General features: G+C 36.8%; 1 protein-coding gene across 1 annotated transcript; it reads left to right on the top strand.

Moving 5' to 3' along the window:
- Nucleotides 1-24349: 24349 nt before the first annotated feature.
- LOC126718204 (uncharacterized) lies at nt 24350-25884 on the top strand. The gene is made up of 2 exons (XM_050420296.1): nt 24350-25055; nt 25136-25884. Exons 1-2 carry the CDS (start codon nt 24654-24656, stop codon nt 25679-25681), a joined length of 948 nt encoding a protein of 315 aa, XP_050276253.1. The 5' UTR covers nt 24350-24653; the 3' UTR covers nt 25682-25884.
- The last annotated feature ends 1662 nt before the right edge of the window (nt 25885-27546 follow it).

Raw genomic sequence — 27546 nt, 5'->3', positions numbered from 1 at the left:
CCACATTTAGTGTTGACAAAACATATATTCTCAAGATTGAATTCATAATCTCTTAATGGAGATATAAAATATTCCCTTGAGATAAGTTTAACGAGTTTGGTTATTCAGAATGTTAGCCTTAACTACTTTAGTAAGGAGTTACTAAAGTATATATTTATGAAATTGGATTTCATAAATATATGATGAATAACTTGAAAGATTAAACTGGGTACTCAAGGATTAAGATGTAGTAATCTTCAAAGTGGTAGTCTACATTCATAACTTTGTATTATTACAAATATTTTATGAAGGGGTTGTATATATGATAAAATCTTGGGATATAATTTATTAATAAGGCCTAGAGTGCAATTATATTTATATAGTGGTATTAAATATAATTAATGGTAACTTTGGACTTGTCAAGAGTTGACAGAAAAGCCCAAGGCCTATTGGAGCTAAAGTCTTATTTGTTCCCTTTTGGTCTCACTCCAAGCCACACACTAAAGCCCAATTGGAATGGCCTAAAAGGCTAGTCCTATTAGATAATCAGTTAAATATAAGGAGAGAAATATACAGAATTTAATATAAAATTTTTTTTCATAAGGAATGAAATGGTGTGTATGTGAGTGTAAGCCACTCTCTTATTCTCCAATTGGAAACTGATTGAGAGACCACACTTCTTGGGCATAAAGTGGAATTGGAGTGAAGATTAAAAGTGTTCTCAAGTACTTCTAATATTTGGTTTTGAATTTCACCGCACCAAGGTACGTTCACTTGTTCTTGAATTCTAAAATTTGCATAGTATATGTTATCAATTGCGAATGAAGCAAATCCGTTGATTTTTCGCTGCGTATGTTTTGTATGCAATACAAACATGTGTTTTTCCAACATAGGCTACTGTTACTGCATTCCGATAAGGCCTGGAAAAATTCTGTTATTTCGCCACTTAAATTATTATCTGATAAAGCCAAAGTTGGCAATTTGCATAGGTTACCCTTTGCAATCTTAGGGATGGAGCCTGTGAGAAGACAATAGCTAAGTTGGAGATTTGTGAGAGAAGTGAAATTGAACACCCATTGAGGAATTGAAGAAGAGAAGACATTAGCAGAGAGATCAAGTACTAAAAGTGACGTAAAGTTGACAGAGGGAAAATTTTTAGGGAGATAATTAAGTTGACAAAAGGACAACTGCAACTCCAATAGAGAAGGGGGCAGATTAACAGTTTGAAGCCAATTAGTTGTTAATTCGGAAAGGTTCTCCCCATTCAAACTAAGGTATTTTAGGGAAGAGAGACCGCAGGGCCAATTTAAATTTGAAGTTAAAACTGGTGGGCAATTCGCAGAGAGATCAAGATAAAGCAAGTTAGAAAGATTCCCAAGATGAGGAGGGATCATTCCAGCAAAGGATGCATAGGAGAGACTAAGGTAAGTCAAATTTTTGAGAGAACCAATGAAATTTGGGATGGGAATTCCTTGAAAATCATTGTAGCTTAGATCCAAGAAATTTAGATATTTTAATTCAAGCAAGGAAGGAGATAAAACACCACTCAAAGGATCCCAACATTCTGTTGATGTATAACCAAACATTTGATCACATAAAAGTTGGCCATTGAGGTCGAGTGTTATGATGTTACCTGTTCGATTACTACAACCCACTCCCAACCACTTGCAGCAATCTTCGCCAACCCAGGAAGAAAGAGTTCTTGAAGGATCATAAAGTCCTTCTTTAAATTTAATAACGGCTTCCCTTTCCATCTCAATGCAACCCACAAGGGAGTTGCCAGCACTAGAATTGGACCATATAGATTTAAGTGAAATAAACTCAGTTTGCAAAAGAAGGAAAATAAGAGCAAGTAGAAAGGTGGTTTTCATGCCAGCCATCGTTGCTTTGGCAATTTACAATGTTGAAGGTTGAAATGCTATTTATAATGGAAATCATGTCACTTATCTTAAAACACGTTTCGTGGGCAAGACAAGGAATGTTTTGCATCCCTAAACTAGTCTTCTCACATATTGACACACACTACTGGCTAGTATGTTAAAGCTTTTTTTTTTTTTTCTTTTTTTTTTATTAATTTTTAATCAAGAATTTTCTTTTTTCTTTTAGCTATTATTTGGATAGTGGGTCATTTAATATTAATTTATGGGTTAGTTTCGGTAATTGAGTTGCCATTTGAAGAAAAATTAAAAAGAGATATATAAAATATTATTGGTGGTTATTTATTTATGCTACTATTTAAGAGGCTTCTCCTGTTTAGACTGGATTTTTTTTAGTTCCAAAATACCTCTAAACCCTACGTTTAAGTAGGGGCAAAACTTGGTAAAAATACATCTTTAAGTCCTACTAAAACACTGTCTACAAAACAGGAACACTCTCTTGATGGTTTTCAAATTGTTTTATTTATTTATAAAAAAAATAAAAATTAAAACAAACACACGTTTCTTTGTAGAAACACATTTGCTATACTTATAAATAAATAAATAAAATCTTTCCTTATTACACTCTAGTTTTTTTTTTTTTTTTTTTTTTTTTTTTTTTTCCTTCTCAATCACATCTCTTCCATATGAATTTTAATATTTTCCTTTGTTGTCCCTTTCATTGCACATTTATTTAAAACTAGCCGCTGAGCACACCAAGCACTTGCTCGGAGGCTCTCCTATTTTTTTTTTGAAAAAAGTTAATAATTTGCATCCATTATAATTTGGGATTAATATATTTTTCAATCACAAAAAAACCTAGAGGTGTGATATATATTGATTTGTCTTTTTTTTTTTTTTTTTTTTTGGTTATCGGGTTTGATTCATTATTTTTGTATACGTGTTCTAAGTGGTGCTCTCTCTTCCTCCTATAATTTTTGTTTGTTATTTTTCTTACATATAAGTCTCACTCTCTATTTTTATTTTTTTATTTTTTTTTTAGGGTGACATATCAATAATTTTGTTAGACTGCATAGCAGGCACATTGGATGAATTTGGGTGAGCGAAGTGGTCGTCAATCTATCAAGTAGTTGTTAAAGACCATTGTTTGTAAATATCCTACCTATATATGCCTATATTTATTAATTTGTGTAACACTACGATTTCAATTAATTGAAACTGTTACACTTTAGCTTCATTTTTCTCAATCACATCTATTCCATATGAATTTTAATATTGTCCTTTGTTGTGCCTTTCATTGCACATTTATTTAAAACTAGTCTTCATTGCACATTTATTTAAAACTTGCCTCAAGCGCGTGCTCAGAGACTTTTCTATTTTTTTTTGGAAAAAGTTAATAGTTTGCATCCATTTTAATTTGGGATTACTACACTTTCCAATCACAAATTAACCTAGGGGTCTTCTATATATTGATTTGACTATTTGTTTTTGTTGTTATTGGGTTTGATTCATTATTTTAGTGTATGTGTTCTAAGTGGTGCTCTCTCTTCCTCCTATTTTTGTCTGTAGTTTTTCTTACATTTAAGTGTTACTCTCTATATTTTTGGTATATGTTTTATGGTGATATATCAACAATTTTGTTAGATTGCATAGCAAGCACATTAGATGAATTTGGGTGAGCAAAGTGGTAGTCAATCTATCAAGTAGTTGTTAAAGACCATTGTTTTGTAAACATCCTACCTATATATGCCTATATTTATTAATATGTGTAACACTATGTTTTCAATTAATTGAAACCGTTACACTTTAGCTTCATTTTTCTCAATCACATCACTTCCATATAAATTTTTATATTCCTTTCATTACACATTTATTTAAAGCTTCTATAAAAAAGGGGTCACGAAAAAAAGGTCCAAGAGTCCATTTGATGTGGAGTATTATGATGTTACCTGTTTGATTGCTACAGCCTACTCCCATCCCAACCACTTGCAGCAATCTTCGCCAACCCACAGTGAAGGATCATCAAGTCCTTCTTTAAATTTAAGAACGGCTTTCCTTTCCATCTCGATGCAACCCACAGTGAAGTTCCCAGCACTAGAAATATTGGACCATATAGCTTCAAGTGAAATTAACTCAGTTAGCAAAAGAAGGAAAATAATAAGACTGAGTAGAAAGGTGGTTTTCATGTTAGCCATCGTTGCTTGGCAATTTACAAGGTTGAAGGTTTAAATACTATTTATAAAGATCATAATTCATTTCAATTTTTCCCCCCTATCCTTTGAAGGGAAATTACGTTACATATCTTAAACGCGTTTGGGGGACAAGGAGTTTTTTCCATCCCAAACCAGTTTGGAGAGAAACCTTATCCATATTATTTCATATTATTGGGTAATTTCATATTATTTTATGGGTTAGTTTTAGTGATTGAGTTGAGCTCAAAAGAAAATGAAAAAAAGGAAAATTGAATGTATTAATAATTTGGTGGTTGTCATTTTAACTATGCAAACAAAGAGTTGTTTTTCGTTTGAACTTATGACATATTGTCTATAATGGTTACTTTCTACCATCTGAATAAGATCAATCAGTTTTTAGTGTAAATTAGATTTGAATCTAAGTCCTTTATTCAAAGATATAAAAAATAAATTTACAAGTTGATCCAATTAAAATCTCCAAGAGTAGTGAAGTTATGTGAACTTGGATTTTGTTTCTCCAAATATTATTTTTTAAAGTACTTTTTTTGTCTTTTATTTGTGTTCTTACGAAAATTAATTTGAACTCAGCAATAAGGATATTTTAAAAAAGAATTAAAAGTAGATATTAAGAATCCTATTCCAAGTATATATACATAACAATGTGACACTCTAAACAAGATTATATTTTTTTTCAATTGTTAGGGTAATATTTTATTGTAATTGGCTAATCCTTTAATAAAATGCACTTTACTTGTAATTTGGTAGATCTAAGATAGGTTTAGTACTTCAAGAAACATGTTGTTCAAGTCAAGTATTAAAAACATTATTAAAAACATAAAGATTGATCCAAGAAACAAGTGAAAAAATGATGTTCATTAAGTCTCGACAGATAGCCAGATAGATGCCTGCTATTGAGACTTACGATTTTCAATTTTCCAGATCAGAAATCTGGCCTAGGCTTTTGTATTTGTTTAGGGTTTCTTTTCTCACAACCCTAGACATATATAAGGTTTATTTTAAAAGCCGTCACACACGGATACAAAGACCATGAGACTTATTTTCTCTGTGAGAAGCTACTGCGTTTGTACGCCATAGGATTTTGTAACCAATTGCTTCTTGATCTTCATCTGTTCAAATTGCTAGAGTTAGTCATGTGCTGGAATCCGTGCAAAGGGTTAGTCACAAACTGGAGGTTTGTGTATCAAGGGAAAGAAGGCTACTACAAGATCAAGTCCAATTGAATATTCGAGTGAAGGTTCAACTATAGGTTGGTATTAAAGTGAATGAATTCTAGGTAGGGATTAGTAAGTCAATGTTAAGAAAGAACCTTTATTAATCTGTTGGCAATTAAGAGATGAGTCATATTGAAAAACTCATATAATATATGATAAAAAAAAAAATCACAACTTCTACATTACGCTGATTACTGAAAGTCTTGGTCAAGTTGATATTGTGGAAAATAGGAGTCACACTAGAAAAATGGAGTCGGACCTTAGTAAAAGCATCAATCGGTGAACAGAAATAAATCTAAGCAAAACTAAATTGGTCATCCCTAGGCTTTGTTCTCAGGGAGAATGGAAAAATGGAACCTTGGAAAATAATTGAATAGAGAAGATAATTTATCAATCAATGGAAAATTTTCTATCTCACGTGTTTCGAAGGAATGATTGAGGAATGAGAAGTTGGAAATTTGGTGTATATTTCCTTTGATAATAAAGAAAATGGGACAAGAAGAGTAGTGAATTTGCAGCAATTTACTATTATATTCTTATTGGTTGAAATTTGTGTACACTATTGTATGTATAGTACATTTAGTTTCTCAACTAAATTTAGACATATAGTTGTATTATATTTAGTTTTCATTGGAAAGTGTAACACTATTTGTATTTTATTAGTCAATACAATTATATATTTGATTTTAATTGGGGATGTAATGTATTGTTACCTAACGACCAAGAGCCTTGTACCACAATTAATTGACACTTTTCTTTTCCAAAGGAAACATCACAATTCAAATTCTTTCACCACCAATTATCGAATTATAAAATTAAATTAAAATATAATAGGATATTGTACATAAAGCTGAATTTGATTGGGGTGAAAAGGGGAAGGATGGAGAAAGGAAGGACAAAAATGAAGAAGAAAAGGAGATTTTCTCCTGTTTGGTTGGAAAGAAAAGAAGGAAGGAAAATAGTGAGGTGAGGGGGATTTTCCACCTAGGCCTATCATTCTTTTTCTACAAATAAGCAAGAAAATAAGTGAGAAAATGTCCATGAACATGAAATTTTAAAATTACCCTTTCTATCTCATTGTTTCAAATTCCAATAAGGGCATAATAGTAATTTCAATTTTCCTTCCCACTTTTTCATCATCTTTACCAAACATACATAATAGAAAACTAAAACATTTTGTATCCTTGTACTTTTCTAACCTCCCAACGTGTTCTATTATTCCAACTAAAGAGAGCTAAGTTTACCCATTTTTATTATATATAATGAGCAAATTTTAACATTACTTTTAAATAATAAACAAAGGGATAAAGTAGCGATTTTTTTTCTTCTTCATATTTTCCTCTCTCTTCTCTCCATTTTGGAGGTACTAAATTTTGTGGCCCATCCCATTTTCTATCCTCTCTATTTTCTCACCTACCAAGCAAGAGAAAATACTTTTCTCTCTCATTTTCCTCTCCTATCTTTTCCATCCCTCCCAAAATCACTGAAATAAAAAATAGTGAATGAGTAGAATCTAGGTACAACCACTCACTAATTACCAATGAGTGACACTTTACCTCTGGACCACTACTCACATTCAAGTTTCTATAGAGTGCGATACTGCGATGTACTTGGGGGCCTTTTTTTTCTTGCCTTTGTCCATGCAAAATTTTTATAATGGAATTGGACATAAAATATTGGATCCAAACAAATATTAGCCCATTTAAATTTCTTCATAAGTTATTGGACTTTTGACCCGCATTACTTCACTATACATGGTGGGTTATTTTCTATGCTACATGAGTTGAACTTCAACGCCCAATTTTGCAAGGGAGCACACGCTGCACACCACCAAAGGAGTGCTCTTGGAAATTTGGAATTAGAAAATCCGCTCCGGAGTGCTTGACAAACTCATGAGCAAGTTCTATCTTAAGCAGCATAAAACAACATTGTCTTCCTCATTAAGATTTTGGAGAATAAATCTAAATACATGGATCAACCTTATCTTCTTCATTAAGCTACTAGAGCACATAACCATGGTTTTACAAAATTAGAACAGACAAATAATCAAAAATTGAGTTTGGTTCTCGGTTTTGACTGGACCAATTTAGGGTCCAATCATGCCGCCGGTCCCATTTTTAAAACCATGCACATAACCAACTCTCACAAGTTGCTTGACAGCTCATAAGCACTTTCCATACACAATGGATATATGAAATTATGTGAAATATTCAAATAAATAAATAAATTCAAACTATATAGCTTTCATATTAAATATAATCTGATGAGAACCAAAAGTATATGGCTTCATTTCATGCCAAGAGTCTTGTAACTGTATTGATACCTAGTTTTTCAATTGAGACATCTAGGTCTCAAATCCCTCTCCTCCATTATAACTATCGAATTAAAAAAAATTAAAAAAGATTTATTTCCTAATTACAATATAATAAAATAAAATAATGGATAAATTATATGGATAAATCTAATGTGTTCCATAGGCTGACTTTGAAAGGTAAGATATATAGTGATAATGTGTTAGACACTTTTTATTTTTGGTAGGAAGAATGTGTTAGACACTTATCTTCTCGCCTCATTAAAAATGGTATAATGACCAATATAAATAATCATGTGATGTGCATGTCATTATCTATATTATCTATAACAAGATTTCTTTTTTTGGACTGAACTTTTATGTTGTTAAAAAATACCTCTACACCCTACGTTAAATCTTGGAGTCAAATATGTAAAATAAAACCACTACACCCCTCTCAATTTTCAAATACACATTCATCTACTGCGCACCCTTGGTGTGGTGGTCACTCTACAAGTATAAATATTTATGGGGTGTGGGGGGCAAGGCCCGGGATTCAAGTCTCCAGGAGGGAGCTTCACACACATATACACTTAGATTAGGTTAGATTAAAAATTCTATCTTGTATAAAAAAAAAAAAAAAAAAAAATACACATTCATCTCTAAAAGGATTTCAAATACACGTTCAAATCCATAAATAAAAAAACACAATTTTTTTTTTTTTTTTTTACCTCACAATCGGTTCCAATTCAATGTCTGTGTTCTATTTAAATTCAAATACTAGGCCTTAAACTATTGCTCCTTTAAAAAAGGTTCTTATCCTTATCCTTGTCTCAATTTTTTTCTCTATATCTCTATATAAAAATAGATTCCTACAATCCAACACATATGTTAATCACCTTTTAATTGAATTCAAGTTTTTAATCCCTCATCTAAAAAAAATAGAGGAATTTAAAATAATTATAAAAAAAAAAAAAAAAAAAAGAAGCAAAACTCAAACAGAAACACACGTAAAAAAAAAAAAAAAAAAAAAAAATAAATAAATAAATAAAAAACCCTCCTTTTACTTTTAGTCTCCTAATTTTAAACTTACCCACCAGTGTGTAGTGTTTTTATTTTTTTTGGGGGGGGGGGGGGGGGGGGGGTGGGAAAATCCATCCACCTTTTTACCTGTTTACAACTTTAAACTCCCCATTATATAGCACACACACATTTGATTACCTATTTTATTTGAATTTAAATTTCTTACTCCCCATCTAATCCAAAAAAACAAAAACAAAAAAAAAAAAAAAAATGCTATCAACTACTATGAGTTTTAAATACCTTGCTCTATTTGTACATGTATATATTTCACATTTCAGCTTTTCTTTCTTTGCACAAAGACTTCATTTCCTCAATTTCTTTTTCCAATTCATCACCATATCTTCATTCAAAGAGGTACATTTGCTTTGATATTGTTTTAATTATACTTAATATTTTTTATTTTATTTTCCTTTTCTTTGAACTAATCTCATGTTAGATTTAATCTCCTATTATCTATTTATTTCTCATAACTTTTATCTCTCTTTTCCAAGTTCTTCCCACAACTCTATTGATTTGCTCTAATTTTATCTTTACACAATCTTGTTTTTAGAATTTTTTTTTCTTCACTTTTTAAACATTCATCACTCCCCTAGAATTTTGGTGAAAATATTTTGTCCTAAAAAATAATATAAAAGAGCTTTTGAGCATGCGCAACGCGCATGCGTAAAGGCTAGCTAGTTTTATTATAAAAATATTCATTTTGAAAATAATAGGTAGATAGCACATGACCATTTTCTGTTAGTTATAGTTAACAAAATTAAGATGAAGGTTCAATTTAGATAATTATTAAACCACTAGACTCATCATACGGGCTTTGCGCGGGTAATAATGTTTTTTTTTTTTTTTTTTTTTTAATGTTATAATATTTAGAAGTGATATATTGTAATTTTTTTTTTTAAAGAAAAGGTAAGGTAACATAGAATAATGTTTAAAAATGAGATAGAAATAGTGTCTTAAGTTTTAAGCAGAATGAAGAAGATAAAAGAAAAAGCTTAAAACATAATTGAAGTATTTGAATTCAAATAGATAACAAATACAAGTAGGAATCAGACATTTGAATACATGATAAGAATGGGTAGTTTTTACGTGAGGTATTGGGTTTGTTTTGGAAGAAGTAATTTTGTACTTTTTTTTTTTTTTTTTGATAAACATATTTGAATTCAAATAGATAACAAATATAGATAGGAATCAAACATTTGAATACAAATGAGAATAAAGGTTTTTTTTTTCCCTTTTGTACATGAGATAGTTTACTCTTTTAACCTTTTTTTGTTTTTTGTAGGAAAAAAAAAATTTAACTAAAGGATATGTTATTTTAGAATTTGTATGAGGATATTTTGGTACGTCAAAAATTGAAGACGAAATAGGGAAATCCTCTTATTAGTAGTATAGATAAGGGTTAAAAATACATAATTGATAGCATCAATTTGCAACTACCCAAACCCCAAGTGTCCTTAGCACATTTTGCACTTCGATTTTCAACCAATTCAAACTTCAGTAGAGCTGTAGAAGGTATCAGCATGATTTGCCAATGGTCTTTCATTTATTTATTTATTATTATTTTTTGAGATAATAAGAAATAGTTACAAATCAAATATGTTGCTTATGGCTCAAACCCATGCACTCTCCCTGCTCACCCTACTTAGAAAATGTATCCAAATGGAAATGGTATAGTGGTAATGGTCTTTCATCTGGATTGAGATCACATGTAATACCTAGGGTATTGTACGGGGTGCAATAGCTCAAATCTCAGCCTTCCATTTAATCTAATGGCTCATTCTTTTGACACCTCACCAATTCAAGCTAGCAATCCGTGTGCTCACTCCTGTTTTCATTTCAGCTTCCCAAATTTGAATTTCACTAAAACTCTCTCTCTCTCTCTTTCTCTTCAACTGGGTTCTCTCCCTCACTCTCCCTAATACACCATTCTCTCAACCTCCACGCTTGGTCTTGCCTCTCCCTCAACCCCATCGTCACCGCTTCTAGCCTACCCAACTCAAACCCATCGGCAAAAACAAAGAAAAAATAGTAACTCACCATATGAGATCCTAACCCCCAAACACTTGCACCCTTTTTTAGACCCAAATCAGAGAGAGTAAGGGTTGAGGTTTGGAGAGAATCAGGTGTAGAGAGAAAAGTTGATGCTTTTCTAACCTAGATTAGAGAAAGTAAGGGCTAGGGTTTGGAGAGAATCAGGTAAGAGAGAAATGGATGCTTTTTCAAGTTTGATCTATAGAGGGAAATGAGATTGAGAGATAGAGAAAAAGTGTTTGGTCGAAGGAGAGAAGAAGTCACCATCAGAGGTGGTGGTTATGATAAGCCAACCTTGCTGATTTGGTTCAAAGACTTGGGCTTGTTTCAGAGAGAGACCACCACTCGATAGGTTTTCTTTTATCTCCATTTTTTATTAATTTTTTTAATAAACTCTGTTTGGTTGCTAGGAAAGGAAGGAAAGTAAATAATGGTGTCACAATTTTGTTGATTGATTGATTGGTGCTGAATTTAATTCTATTTTCTCTTATTTTTTATGTTTTTGGTTTTTAGCTTAGGAATTGAAATCAAGTCTTATATTGCCTGCATTTTTGTCAACTGTTTAAAAATGCTTAAATCCTTGTAATTTGTATTCGGTGGGCTTATTATTAGGTTCCTAATGATGAAAATTTGAACCTTTATGAGCTATTTGACCAAAACATGAATGTTTAATACACTGAAAGGCTTTCATAGGAAAATTTTGACAGCATATATTTCCATTTGGAGGTAATTACATAATATTGACTTTAAAGACTTCTTGTAGATGTGTTGTTAAAAAGGCATGCTTTTATTGTGTTGAATGATTCATATCAACTGTCACTCCTTAGATATAGAAGAAACTAAATGGGTAGCACAGATGATCAAATTCTTAATTATATAAAATTTACTTTTTCATATTTTCAATTGTCTTGGCATCCCTAGAAACTGCTACAGATGCAAATCATTAGCTGTGATGTTTGTTATTTATAATTTCTCTAATGAAATTGGTTCTTTAATCTTTGTCTTTTTTATTTAATTTGTAGTCACTTTCAGTTACATGTTTTTTTAATAACTTGCATTAGTTCCACAACTCAACTGAAAACCATAATAGCTCAGTACTATGCTTTGAGTATGGCTGAATATGTTGTGATTGAATTTTTGTATGATGGTTGATGATTCCGTAAAGAATCACCAGTGAGCCATACGATCTTCGCACACTTGAAACGATACCTGCACAGTAAAGAGAGAAGAACTAACAGAGAACACCGGTGTGGTGCCGGCCAAATACCCTCCGAAGGTCAAGTTAGAACTATTCTCACAACTCTAGAGTGCTAGAGAGGGATAAATTATGTATACCTATTTTGTGAGGGTCTTTGGGTTTTTATAGTAGTGTAGAATTAGACTCCCATGCTTGCGAAGTCTTTTCCATATAGGGAAGATCCTCATTAATGGGTGTATTTTCCAGAATCCTCTTTGTGTTAGAATTCTATTCATGATGGGATTCTACAAGCTAAGGTTAATCATGAGACGCAAGTCGTTTCCTTTTAGGATTCCTTAGAGACCACATAATGAGCAAATTAGCGCCACATGGCCCATTGGTCCGTCCACTCCAGAGCAATCATACCAGATCCGTCCATATACCTTGACCTGCTAGGCCCATACAAATGGACCCGTCATACATAACTCTAATTCGTCATCATCACTATTCTTCCTCTTCAGTTGCCCTCTCACCCCGTGAGTCTGTATTCTCTGAGTGGATGGACACGCAGGGTGATGGTTTAATTCTTTTGAGGAATGCCCCCTAGTCTAGACAGGCTGGCCTAGGGCAATTAATGATGGATGCGTGGCGTTTGCTGAATGGTTGATCACGGGAATCGAAACGCCCCTTCGTTTTCCGCGTTGTTCACCCTTTATAAACTAAGATTTCTTCTGTTCATTACTTTACTTTCTCTGAAAACTCAAGATCAGAGTGCACCCGTCATTCTTGTCAGAAGCCGGTACCATTCATCCATTGCATCCGTCAACATTACTTGTCATTATTTGAATCCGTCCTGGTAAGCATCTCATCCTTTTTACTTCAAGTTTTTATGCATTTACACTTTTTTGAGACACTTACACGTCCGTCAACCATTATAGTATTATCAGTCTTAGGCTTTACTGTCACATGTAGGTCATGTTTAGTGCGTCAAGTAATCAGTCGTTTGTCTGCGATGGCGCGGGCTACGATGAAGTGTACCCATCAGGTCACAAAGACCATGACAGTCCCAGTGAGAGGAGTCCGTCAGCGTCCTCTTCAATGGATGAGGATTCAGAAATGGAGAAATCAAATGCTAACTCTAGTGACCGTCTAATGGATGTTGATCCTCCGATCCAATCCATCATAGGACCTGATAGGCTTAGAGAGTTCATCCTTCTACCCTTATGGACGGTCAATGACTTTAATTCCAAAATCAAAGAAACACACTTTAAAACACTTAGGGATAAGTTCCAAATACCCGACAACATACCTATGTGTCTACCCTACAAAACTTAGAAGTGTTATTATGAGGGTCTTGAAGACTTAGGGGTTTATGAGCAAATGCTGAAGGCAGGGCTCAGGTTTCCATTAAGCACCCTTCATCGTCGCCTCCTCCAATATCTTGGATTGTCCATCAACCAAATCTCCCCTAATGCTTGGAAGGTTTTCCTTAGTGTGGAGCTCCTGTACGGCGCTATATCTAACGAGGCACGGAGGTTGACGGTGGAAGAATTCTTCAACTATTACCATCCTGTCGAGATTACCTAGTCCAAGGGCATATACAACTTCTCGCACAGGAGCCCGTTATTGAGGCTTATTTGTGAGAATCCTGACTCCAACAGAGATTGGAAGAGTTGTTATTTCTTTTTTGAGGGTGACGGGTGGATGTGTCACCCTGGTGACACTGAATTCATGCCCGTTGACAAAACATTGGGCATAATGCCACCGTCAAGTATGCATCCGTCAGCAAACATTTGTTTATATTTTATCTGTTCTGAAATGCATAACTATCCATCTTTCTATACAACTCGGGACCATCCTCCAATCTTAATTGAGCAATTCAGCTTCTTGGAGAACATTTTTAACAAAACCAAACATGAAGAGAGGACGTGGGCCAAATTGGTCAACCTAAACACGTTGCATTGGTATTGTGACGGACCTGAACCGACCAAAGCCGCCCTTCAATATGAGGCCCAAGTCTGAGCACGTAAGTTTGTCACCTTCAGCTTTTTGTCTTGCTTATTTCAATCTTCAATGTCCGTCCTCTATTTTTTTTTTTTTTTTTTTTTTTTTTTTCCAGAAATGGATGTTGCTAAGAGAAGAGTCGTCATCAAGCAAAATGCAACAAAAAAGAAAGAGGTTAAAGGCGAACTTAAGGAGACGGGTGCGTCCAATCCGTCAAAGAGGAAGCCTCAGGAGAAGCAGAGTCGTCAACCTAAGAAACCCAAAATAGTGTTAGAGCCCATCGTGGGTTTAGAGGCCGAGGGCATGAAAACGGTCACTCCTACCAAGCATGGAGTTGGGAAAGGTTTGATGAAGGGCCCGTCCACAACCTAAGAAAAACCACCCATCCTCCTGCGAGAGGACTCCAAGTACGCTCTTGAGAAGCTTTCATCAATCATGTCGACTGGCGACTATGAGGACTTAGGCAATCATGCTACTGAGGCCATGGGGGAGACGGGGCTGTTTAGTCTTGTCCAGGTATGTTACGTCATCCACTTCCTGTTTTTCTATTCACCTAACTTTGCCACTAATAACCTCTATTTTCAGGCTATGGTGATAATGAAGGGGTTGATGGGACGGTGTCTGAATCACGAGATGGCATTGAAGCGCATCGAGGCGAAAGCAAATGAGACGGAGGAGGAGTTGAACAGCCTTAAGACTTGGAAAGTTAATATGGAGAAGAAAATTTCCCTCTTGGAGAAGGTCAGGAAGGAGCTTGATCAGTAGGTTGAAACGTTAGGGAAGGTCTTGGAAGACAAAGAGAAAGAAATCAAGGATGCCAAGGACCAACTCTATCAGTCTAAAGAAGCGGCGATCCGTGAATGTCACGACTCTGACGCCTTCCTGGAGGAGCTTAGGACCTCCTACGTAGACGGTTTTGACGATGCTATCCGTCAGGCAAAGAGAGCTTATCCCGACCTTGATTTCTCTCAACTTAGCATAAACACACAACCCCAAGCTACTGTTCAACCCATCGCCTCTAAGAGCATGGAGGATTTGTTTGTCGACAACGCAGCCCCTGGTGATGGGGATTCAGTTCCTCTCGAGAACCAGGCCCAACCCGTCGATGGTGACGTCCGTTAGCCTGCAATCGTTGAAGACACTGTTGAAATCACCTCCCCTCATTAGTAAAATGTTATCGTTCTATTTTTTTGGGTTGTAACTATTTTGAAAACAATCTTTTGATTTTTATTCGTCATTTCGTGGCATGTAAAAATAGTACTTTAAATATGTAGGCTTGTGATTTAAAGATCTTCTTTTTAGACGTAACCGTCTTCTTGGTAAAATGAGAATTGTTAATTTTAATACCCTGTCGTGCCTGTTATAACTTTTTACAACTTTCACTGGGATCCATCCTTTAGGATGAGTTCGTCCGCTCAGTGATTGTTAATTTAGTTGATTTAGATCCGTTCTTTATGACGGGTTACTGTTATAACCTAATCTTATACGGATGTATTCACATAACAAAACAAGTCCGTCCATTTGTGCACCGGAAGCCTTTTGATCAAAACATTAGTTGGACCCGTCCATTATATGGACTTGGTTATTATTCATTTTAGGAAGAGTTCGTTCATTTGTGAGCTGTGAATATTTATTCTTTGTTTTCAAATCGGATATGTCCATCTTGTAGTTGGATGATCCGTCCACCTTATGGACAAAACTTTCATCCGTCACATTTCGACCCTCTAGGAGTGAACCGTTCATTTTGTGGATTAAATAAAGTTTTCATCCATCTTGGATGAACCGTCCACCTTGTGGACGTTATAGAATTTTTGTCCTTATTGGATGGACTCGATTTTCCACCATTCTTGGATGGACCGTCCACTTTATGACTACATGAAATTTCCACCTGGGTGCTTGGATGAACCGTCCACTTAATGGACTTAATAAAATTTTCTCCCTTTTTGGATGGACCGTCCACTTTATGGACTACATGAAATTTCCACCCTTCTTGGATGGGACGTCCACTTTATGGACTTTTAAAATTTCCACCCTTCTTGGATGGGACGTCCACTTTATGGACTTTTAAAATTTCCACCCTTCTTGGATGGGCCGTCCACTTTATGGACTTAATAAAATTTCCACCCTTCTTGGATGGGCCGTCCACTTTATGGACTTAATAAAATTTCGTAGAAAGCACAACAGTCATATTTGAATAATTCCTCTTATTATTAAACCAAAAAGTAGTTCTTTAAAAAAAAAAGAAGTTTAAAAATAATGCTTAAAACCAAAAATAAACTGTCTATGTAGTTAAAACTAGGAAACTGGAAAATGTAGCAATAATTAACTTAAAAACTAAGCAAAAATAAATTGTCTATGTAGTTAAAACTAGGAAACTAGAAAATGTAGCAATAAGTAACTTAAAAACTTAGTAAAACTCGAATGAAATGAGGATCCGTTGGGTGTTGATTTTCATGTCGTCATTCTCACTGATAGTATTTTCGTAGATGCTCAGCATTCCATAGATGTTGCAGTTGTCGTCCATCTAATGTCTCTAGATGGTAGGTTCCTTTCCTTTGCCATGATGTAACTCTGTAGGGACCCTCCCAGTTGGGGCCGAGCTTTTCTTGGGCAGGATCTCTGCTAGCGCCCATTACCTTCCTCAAGACAAGATCTCTGACCTGGAAGTCCCTGTGTCTAACTCTAGAATTGTAGTGCTTGGCCATGAGGTTCTGATACCGTGCCAATCTCTGTTCTGCAGTAGCCCTGACTTCGTCTAGTAAATCTAGCTGCAAGCGCATGGCCTCGTCATTCCTCCGTTCGTCATGATTGTCCACCCTATAGCTTGTGAGTCCAACTTCGGCTAGGATAACTGCTTCACTCCTATACGCTAGTCAAAACGATGTTTCCCCGGTAGGTGTTCTTGCTGTCATTCGGTATGCCCACAAAACACTCAGAAGTTCATCCGGCCAGATGCCCTTTGTCCCCTCGAGCTTTGGCCCCTCGAACCGAGTCTTGATGATCTTGAGCAAGGATTGGTTCATAACCTCTACCTGTCCGTTGGCCTGCGGGTGGGCGGGTGATGAGTAGTGGTTCTTGATCCCTATATGGAAAAGACTTGTTTCGCAAGCATGGGAGTCTAATTCTACACTACTATAAAAACCCAATGACCCTCACAAAACAGGTACACATAATTTACCCCTCTCTAGCACTCTAGAGTTGTGAGAATAGTTCTAACTTAACCTTCGGAGGATATTTGGCCGGCACCACACCGGTGCTCTCTGTTAGGTCTTCTCTCTTTATTGTGCAGGTATTGTTTCGAGCATACGAAGACCATGTGGCTCACTGGTGATTCTTTACGGCATCATCAATGGTGAGCCTGTGTGTGTCCTTGGTGTAAATATGTATTATGGTTATAGCTTTTGTTTGGATTTGAAACCAATGAATGGTGGTTGGATGGGCTTTTCATGTATTAGTGTAAAAAAATTGCAGTGGGTGAGTGTATTAATCTTCTTGTTGTTTTTTCCCCTTTACTTTGATTTTTGTTATTGCCTTGCCTATTGTTGTTACCTCTTAAGCAATTTCAAGAGTTTTTTTTTTCTTTGACATAAACTGGAAATTCTATTGCTTGGTCATGAGCTATTCTAAAAATCCTTATGGCAATTTTCCTTTTTGTCCTAATTTTTCTTAAGTGCGTGCTATTTTCCTAAATACGGATTAACCATGCACTATGCAGCAATGTAATATTTTGGTAGGATAATATGTTTGGCTTGTTGTAGTTCATTTTATACATACAATCTATGGTTATTGACAAATGAACTTGTGAGGAATTTTTTTGTTATCTTGAATTGTTACTAATCATACTTTATAAGTTCAATTCAAATTTTAGGTAATGAATTACATATTTTTATATGTTTGTTAGTGCATGCCCAAAATATTATGGGTTCTTGGTTCAAAATCATCTTCCAAAATTTTGTGATTTTCTTTTTTCTTTTAATAAAATGTTAAGTTGTAGAACTGAAAGAGTAAATTAAATTAAATTGAAAGAGAAAAATGGTTTGGTGTTGTTTGTGTGGTGCTAAATTGCACTGAGTTGTAGAACTTGTGTTCTTTTTTGTATGGTAATGAATAGTTGACAACTTGTGTTCTTTTTTCTATAGTAATGAATTTATTAATGTTTCATATGATAAAAAAAATGTTATTTACTGCTGTGGTAGAAGTGTGACTAGTAAGTTCAAATTATTGACTATAATGATTGTAACATAAAAAAATAGAAATAAAAATTCTATGGTTACTGTACTAATTGAAGTTTTTTTTTTTTTTTTTTTTTCAACACTGCAGGATGACATAGAAGCCAACACTACTCAACCTACCATAAAGCTGGCTTTGTTCATGATTTTTTTTTTTTTTGGAGAAATTGTACATGAAATTTTAGATGTAAAGAACATGACTCATATCTATTTTGGTTGGGATTATAATCAAGTGTGGCTGTTTTGGCTTTCTTGAAACACTGTAATCACATATTTATATTGTAAAGTTAATTTAGCTAGGCTATAAAGCCTTTTTATTTTGGGTTTTGTTCATTTGGTTGTGGATAAAAATTACAATGAAATTTTGTTGTTTACAACAAGTGACAAGTGAATCTGGTGGCTCTACTACTAAGCATAAATGGTCTTTTCTTCTTTTTAGTACTAGATGGTATAGGGACCATAATTATTAGCTTGTCTTTGAGAAGAAATTATTAGCTTTTATGCGCTCTGGTTGTGCCTTTTATATAAGAACTTATACACTTTCTTAGGAATTTATCAAGTTTTACAATACTATGGATCAAATTGGAATTATGAGGAGAAGTTTCTCCACAGTAATTTAACTAGTGTCTTTTGTGGAATTGTGGAACAAACAAGGTTATGTTTTTTTGGCAAATTGTATGATTAACGTTGCTTATCCTAGTGAACAATGCCCCCTTCCCTCTCCCAAAAAAAAGAAAAAGAAAATAAAAGAAAAGAAAACCAATCCAATTCATTGCAATGAGCTTTTTTTTTAAGCAAATTCAACACAGTATAACCAGTTTCTCTAACTCTATAATTACAAATATAAGGACCACAATTAACCAAAGAAAAAGTGAATGTAATGGATAATGAATCAGATGCATATCTATAGTTGTCAAGGTGTCACATTGATTTATAATAAGCAAAAAATTCAAAATTTAATCTACAATACAACATAACAGTTTGACTCCAAGAACATATCATTCCCCCAAGAACAATTCCAGTTAATACAGGGGCCTCGAGTAAAAGCATGTAAAAGAAATCGGTTATCCTTCCCCAAAACGAGTTCTCTTCAAGGAGCTTCTTGAATCAAGCACGTATATGTGATGAAGCATAAAAATATTAATCACTTGCATTAAAAAAAATGACCAAGATTTCAGTACATGACATTGCATTTAAAAATATTAATCACTTGCATATATAATTAATGTTTAACTAGAAGTTACTCAAACATACACTTGTACAATCAAACATGTTTGAGTAGCTTCTTTAGTTACAAAAAGTTATCCAAAAAATTTACTACATGTGTAATCAGTTGTCTAAATAGTTAGATATGCTGTCCAAGAAACTATCCAAGGCATAGTTGTCCAAAAATAATGTCCACTGTGCAATATACTATCAAACAAACTGTCCAAAAAATTTTGTCCATCATATTGCAATATCAATATTAGCCTAAAAATATGTCAAAAAAATCAAGTTACATTTTAAAATTAAACAAACATGAGAAAATTTCACTATAATTGAACTTACCATTTATTAGTTTTTAACATACCAAAAAAGTGTTGTGTTTGCAGGCAAGCATTTGTATTTTCAACACATGGAGTTAGTGCATAATTGAACCTAACTTCATTTTCCTGTGTATATATAAACAAATAAGTTTATTCGATAAACATGTATGATAACATTTATTTTTTACTTGACCAATATTCACATGATTTGATACTTGAGACGATGATGGAGTTAAGGTGGTACTAATGAATGTTGCCTATGTAATCACAATGATTATAAGAGTAAAAGTGTAAGAAATAATGCAGCTACTTATGACTACAAAACATAAAACATATAAACAACTATGTTTATTCAAAATTTCATGTATGAAAACATTTACATTTTTCCTGACAAACATCCGCACCATTTGATACTTGAGACAATGATGGAGTTAATGGTGCCTATGTAATCACAATGATTATAAGAGGAACAATTTACGAAATTATCCTCATGAAGCAGGCAATCATACTAAGAACTTGTATGGCACATTGTTTTTTTCACAATTTTCAATTTAAATCTGTGTTTTTGTTTACAGCCCTTGCTTCTTACTCTGTTGGTTTCTCATATGCTTTTAGTTGCATTGGCATATGTTTTGAGAGAATTCTCTTGCCACACTATGCAATGAATTAAAGAATACTCTTGTAATTAACAAATATACAAAATATCTACTATTATAAATATAAAAGAATGAATGTTTTTCATTGAAAATAAAAGCTAAAATTTTTTGTACCAACATTGTGCTTATCATATATAAGAATTGCAACAAACCAATATATGATCATGAGAGATGATGACCCAATTGATAAAGGACAGTTTCAAGCTAAAATTTCTTAAGAAACTATTTAAGTGTATCATACCCATACAAGGACAAACATTCAATTATCAAAATTTTCTATCCCTATGACAGTAAATTTTTATCACTAAATTTTGACTGCAAACTTGACATGCAAAGACTAAAACACTACAGTTTAAACATATCCAGGACCTAAAAACATAGAATTCAACCAATGTAACATCTAAGTAAAATAGGGATTTTAGCTGTATCCTTTGTATCACTAGCCATCCATTTCTTTAATTTTGCTAGATCATATTTCACATATCCATTTGAAAATGTGCAATATTCAAGTTGCAGCAAAAAAAACTACCCAAAAATATTCCTCAAAACAAAAACTAAATAATGATTCAATGGTGAAATATATATCACTTGTAGAACTAAAATCAAACCCCAACTATCATAACCCTTGACCCAACTCTCCTCTTACCCAAAAAACAATTTTTATTTTGATTCAATGTATACAAAAGAGAGAACTAATCTCCTTGAGTCATTTGATGTTAAAAGCAACCTAGGAATCAAAGATGGACTAGCGGTGACTGTGCCAAATGAGATTTTGGGGATTTTTCGATGATACAATGGCCAAGTACCGTCAGAACCACCGATCTAGCTATTGGCTGCGTCGCTTCAAAGAGAGATTCACTCCTTGAGAGTTGAGACAGCTTCACACTTGGAGACAAAGAAAGAGGGAGAGTGTAAGTGTTTAGGGGTTAAGAAATTTCAGATGGTAAGATGCAGTTTTTTCTTTATTTTGGCTAACGGGTCTGAGTTAGGTATGCTGGCAGCGGTGACGATGGGTTGAGGAAGAGGTAGAAAACAATTGCAGAGGAGGGTAACTATGCAGGAGAGAGAAACGATGGGTTTCGAAAAATTTTAAGGGTGAAAGGGTCTTTTTAATATTTGGTGAGGTGTCAAAAGAATGAGCCATTGGATTAAATGAAAGGCTGAGATTTGTGCTATTGCACCCATACAATACACTAGGTATTGCACGGGATCTCAATCCCTTTCATCTCTGCCTTAATGAATAATGACACAAGTACGACAATAAGAAGAGAGGGCTTTCTAAATAGAAATTGGGAAATTTTATCACTGTCAAAACAAAATGAGAAAGCTTAAAGAAAGATTAATTACACTTGCTCTCTATATATACAACAACCTGAGTATTAGATTTAGTTGGAGCCAAAACAAACAAATTAACTAATTTCTAAACATGCCAATCAGTGGATGACATCTGTACAAGCACTAACAAACTAAAAGGCTAAACACGTGTTTAATTTGTCAACCTGTGTCCTCTTTGTTTAAATGAAACGACATCGTTTCCATTTTAGTTTCTTCATCTTGTCACTTAATAAATATAGAGAAATGATATATTCACAATATTTTTGCAACAAAATCTAAGTGGCAGTTTATTACTAGTTGTTATTGTTGAAGCAAAAAAGTAATTTTAGTGTTAAATTCAAATTTGAACCAACAACAACTAACCACCTATAATTTGTTGTAAAAATGTTGTGAAAATATTGTGGACGTAGCATCTTTCATAAATATAAAATGGTGTTGTTGCTTTCCTTCTCTTCTGACTTCATCTTTCTTTTGTTAAACGACACATCCCTTTTCTCTTGTTTCTCTTAAAACTTCACAACGACCAATGGTAAATGCCAAAGCAATAGCATACCACCTCGTAAATGGATGGGTTTCGCTTCTTAGCTCAAGACCTTTGCTGCTGACAATAACGTCCCCCATCTCTTTCTCTCTCTCAATGTAACTGATTCTTAGATATTTGAATTTTGCTTTGTCATTCTCATTTTATGTTGCTTTGGTGAATGCATTTCTATGTCTGATTTTGGATTTTGAATGTGAATTTTAATAAATATGTTTTCTTTGATTAGTACCAATAATGATGATGTCGGAAATATGCCCACCAGTGAGTCACACGTTCCTCCCACGATCGCAAATGGCACCTGCACAACGAAAAGGAATAACCTAGCGGGGGGTACCGGTGTGGTACCGGCCAAACACCCTCCGAAGGTCAAGTTAGACTTATTCTCACTGCTCTAGAGTGCTAGAGAGGGTAAATTATGCGTACCTTGGTTTGTGAGGGTGCTTGGGTTTTTATAGTAGAGAGGGCTGACCCTCTTTTCCTTGGAGTAGAAGTCTTTTCCTTATCGGAGTCTTCTTGGGCGTATTTTACGGGATTCTTTCCATATAGGAGTCCGTAGGTTTCATGAAACGTGGGGAGCAAGTTAATTGTACACGTAAACGTGCAGAATAGACATTCCATAGACTGACGCCGTCAGTTTATGTTATCCCGTCAGTATACGCTCATCCCGTCAACTTCAGGATGTTCAGCCCTATGTGGAGTTCTTTTACCTTAGGTCACCGTCAGCCTCGAAGGAATGCTGACGGCAAAACCATCTCGTCACCCTTGTTAAGCCTGCATCTTCACCCTTGTCAGATCTGCGCCGTCGCCCTTGTCAGGTATGTACCGTCACCCTTGCCATCATAATTTTATCCTCATCATTTGCCCCCTACTCCATACCTCCGTCAGCCTCTGTACTGACGGGTTATGGAGTTTGTTTTCAAAAGAGGCAGAAATATCGTTTGCGTGGATCTGAGCATTTAATGCCTTGGACAGGTGGCTCGTTCCTATTGGCTTCACTTCTGACGAGACGTCGCTTCGTCTTCCGCGCCACTTTTTCCATATATAATCAGCGTTTTTCAGTCATTTTTTACTATTTCAATACTGCTGATCTTGCGGAGAGAAAGAGCGTCGCCCACCTTTCGTCAGCTTCACTTCCGTCGACTTATCTGTTGCTGTCTCTAGAGTCATTCAGAAGGTCCCCATACCGGTAAGTTTTCATCTTCTCTCCCTTTCCTTCTTTTTCTTTTTTATTTTTGCCTCATTAGTGAGGCCGTCAGCCTAGGTACTTAGTTTGAACCCGTCACTTGTAGGTAGTCAGATGTCGAGTGACGCGTCTTGGGACGAGTCGTCAGTCCACGAAGGAGCGGGCTACGACGAGACCTTTGGTTCTGGAAATGAGTCAGAGTTCTCCCTCCCGTTAGAGAGAGAGTCGTCAGCCCAATCTCCTGACGGTGATGAGAGTTTTGCTGAGGGAGATGGGGATGAGGGAAGAGGGGATGAAAACGATGGGGATGGAATGGATGTTGACGGGGATGGAATAGATGTTGACGGGGAGGATAGTGACGGGGATGAGAGATCCAGTGAAGGAACCTCGGAGGGTTCCGGAGATAACCGTCCCTTCATTCTTCCTGAGGATTGGGCCGTCAACAAATTCTTGCCTGGGATGAGTGGTAAGGTCTTTAGGGAGTTACGGGTTCGCTATCAAATCCCAGACCACATCCCCATCCGTCTCCCTAGAGAGGGTGAGAGGTGTTACTCCGGGCGGACAGCTGACGTCGGCATGTATGACGCCATGTTTGCTGCGGGCCTGAGGTTACCATTGACGGCTCTGCACCGTCAACTAGCTGATTTCCTTGGAATATCCGTCACCCAGGTTGCCCCAAACGCCTGGAGGACCTTTATAGGAGCTGAAATCCTATGGGGCAGTCTTAGCGGAGGACACCGTCAGCTTACACTAGGAGAGTTCTTTTATTGTTACAGGCCTCACCACATTGCCTCGTCTAAGGGGACATATCACTTTAATGCCCGAGAGAAAGGGCTACGGTTAGTGTCAGATATGCCTGACTCAAATAGGAATTGGAAGAGTAGGTATTCTTTTGTTGAAGGGACGGACTGGGTATGCCGTCAGGAGGAGTGGGCGACGATACCCAGTGGTTACTTTGACAATACCTGGGCCTTTGTCAAGGATTCAGGTTAATCCCGTCACCCGTGAGGCTCGTGCGTTTTTTGAAGTGACGGTACTAACACTTGGTATTTTTTTCTTTTTTCAGCTTATACCCGTCCGCATATAACTGACGAGCAGGAGGAGTTCATCCAACGGATTCTAGAAATCCCTTTGGAAGACCGCAAGTGCAGGAACTTGATCACCCTTGACACCCTCCATTTATACTGTGGGGGCCCAGATCCGTCAGCGGAAGCTCGTAGGTTGGAAGAGTTTGCGCGCCGACGTGAGTAGAGTTAGTTCCCGTCAGTTTAATTCTTTCCGTCACTTTTCCTAATCAGTCTTTGTTTGTGTTGTAGAGATGGAATCCGCGAAGCAAAGGATACGGGCTGCCGCAGCTCGTCAGAAGGAAGAGAAGAAGGCCAAGGAAGCGGGGGGGGAAGCCTCGTCAACCCCCACGGCCGTCGCCAAAGTGGCGAAGAGGAAACCTGACGGGAGTGACGGCCGTCCAGCAAAAAAGACTGCCGTCACTCCGTCAGACGAACCATTGAAGGAGAAGTCCCCTCCGACGTCTGGCCATGGCGCGGGAAAGGGGGTGATGACTTCCACTGGTCCCGTCAACGAGGGTCCGTGCCGTCTCCTAACCCACAAGGAATATGCCGTCGGGGAGGTTGAATCTCTGATAAAACCGACGGACATGGAGCCCTGTGATCAAGTAGGGACGGAGGATTTAGGGGCGTCGGCCCTCTTTGATCTCTCCAGGGTAGGTTTCTCACGTTTTTGGGTTGAACATGCCGTATCTTGTTTTGATGTACTTTTTATCTGACGGATACGCTCTTTTAGGCCTTGGTTCGTGTCAAAGCCCTTCGTGACCGTTGCGTGGCGAAGGAGGGGGTCGTCAGTCGAGTTCGCAGCCACAACAAGAACCTGTTGAATCAGCAGGCTCAGTACAAGGAAGCCGTCCGTATCCTTAACCAGGAGCTGCAGGAGGTTAAGGATAAACTGACGGCGGTCAGTGGCGAGAACGTCAAGCTCCAAGGAGAGGTGACGGCTCTGGAGGAGAAGTTACAGACGGCGGGGGCCGACGCGATTAGGGACTTCAAAACGTCACAGTCTTTTATCGACTCTTGTGGTCAGTATTACGGCACTGGGTTCGATGATTGCCTTCGACAGGTCGCGTCGGCCTTCCCGGATCTGGACTTTTCTGGGATTACAATGGATGATGGAGACGACGTCTCTCTTCAGCCTAAACCTACTCCGGAGCATGACGGCAGTGTAGTCCTGGCTCAGCCTGCTGCTAATTCTACAGCTCCTGATTCTCCAGCCGTTATCGTGGATGTCGAAGACCATCATGCTGACGGCAACCCTGCTGACATTCCTGCTGCTTAATTATAGCTATGTATTAGACAGTTTGTTTTCTTTTTTCAAATTTTTGGAGAATAGTTGTAATTTTTAAACAGTTGTAGTTTTAAACAGTTGTAATGTTTAAGTGCCCTCGTCGTTTATGTACGTATTTCATTTCCGTCGCTTTTATCTCTTTATTTTATACGAAATTGTTGGAAATTCCCGTCTGCTTGGAATACGTCAGCTCTTTAAACTGTTGAAAACCCCGTCGGTTTACAGCTTTTGATTGGTCGCGCCTTTCTTAAGGCCGTCAACCTCTTCTGACCGTTAGCCTTTTTTGACCGTCGGTTTACAAGTGTTGTCTTTTGACTTCTTTGTCGGTCCGTCAGTTTTGAGGATCTTGTCCCTATGATGGTTATTCCATCTTGTTGCATCGTTAGCCCTTTAGCTTTTGGCCTTTTCAGGCCGTCAGCCTTTTGGCCTTGGCCTTGGATGTTTTTTGACATCGTTTTAGCCCGTCAGTTTTTTAGGCGTTGATGTCTTTTGACATCTTTGTCGATCCGTCGGCTTTTTAGCTTAGCCTTTTCGGACCACTGTTTTCTTGGCTTTTTTAGCCTTGATGCCTTGACATCTTTCATTAGTCCGTCAGTTATTAAGGCCTGGGCCCTATGATGGTTACTCCATCTTATTGGACCGTCGGCTTTTTAGCCTAGCCTTTTCGGACCGTTGTTTTCTTGGCTTTTTTAGCCTTGATGTTTTTTTTACATCTTCATTGGTCCGTCAGGTTTTTCTTTAGTCCGTGTGTTATGGACTTTGTCGTTTTTGGGCCGCAAACTTAGCGGACCGTCGGAAGAAAAATACACTTCAGCAATTTCTGAATAAAACTCCTCTTATTTCCATGCATTTAAATAAAAGTAATTAAAACCAAATCCTGTCCCTTGGGCTAAAAAAGTATTGTTGCGAAAAAACTAAAGTAAACGATAAATCTGAGGAGTTAAACTATAATTTGCTGAAAAATAAAAAAGAAGTTGGTCTTCATGCTGCTGCTCCTATTGGTAGTACTTCCGTAGGTGCTCGGTGTTCCATGGATGTGGTAGTTTCTGTCCCTCCAATGTTTCAAGGTGGTAAGTACCTTTTCTCTGCCACGACGAAACTCGGTAAGGACCTTCCCAGTTGGGGCCGAGTTTCCCTTGGGTAGGGTCCCTAGCGGCGCCCATGACCTTTCTAAGAACAAGGTCTCCGACTTGGAAGTCTCTGTGTCGGACCCGAGAGTTGTAGTATTTGGCCATGCGATCCTGGTACCTAGCGAGCCTGTGTTCTGCTGCTGCCCTGATCTCGTCCACTAGGTCAAGCTGTAGTCGCATAGCCTCATTGTTTCTACTTTCATCGTGGTTGTGTACCCTGTAACTTGCGAGTCCAACTTCGGCCGGGATGACTACTTCGATTCCGTACGTTAGGCGGAACGGTGTCTCTCCTGTGGGTGTTCTTGCCGTCGTCCTGTACGCCCATAGTATACTTGGCAATTCTTCGGGCCATATACCCTTTGCCCCCTCGAGCCGAATCTTGATGATCTTGAGCAAGGATCGGTTTGTGACTTCGACCTGTCCATTAGCTTGAGGGTGGGCGGGGGAGGAGTAGTGGTTCTTTATTCCCAACTGTGAGCAAAAATCCCGGAAATGGTCGTTGTCAAACTGTCTCCCGTTGTCCGAGACAAAGACTCTAGGAATGCCAAACCTGCATACGATGCATCTCCAGACGAAGCTCCAAACGTTCTTCTCTGTAATCGTGGCTAAAGCTTCAGCTTCCACCTATTTCGTGAAATAGTCGATGCCTACTACCAGGAATTTCAGCTGCCGCATAGCTGTAGGGAACGGTCCCATAATATCTAATCCCCATTGTGCGAACGGCCA

This window comes from Quercus robur, chromosome 3 (assembly GCF_932294415.1).
Source record: "Quercus robur chromosome 3, dhQueRobu3.1, whole genome shotgun sequence".
Taxonomy (NCBI): Eukaryota; Viridiplantae; Streptophyta; class Magnoliopsida; order Fagales; family Fagaceae; genus Quercus; species Quercus robur.
This window is presented reverse-complemented; position numbering and strand designations above follow the sequence as displayed.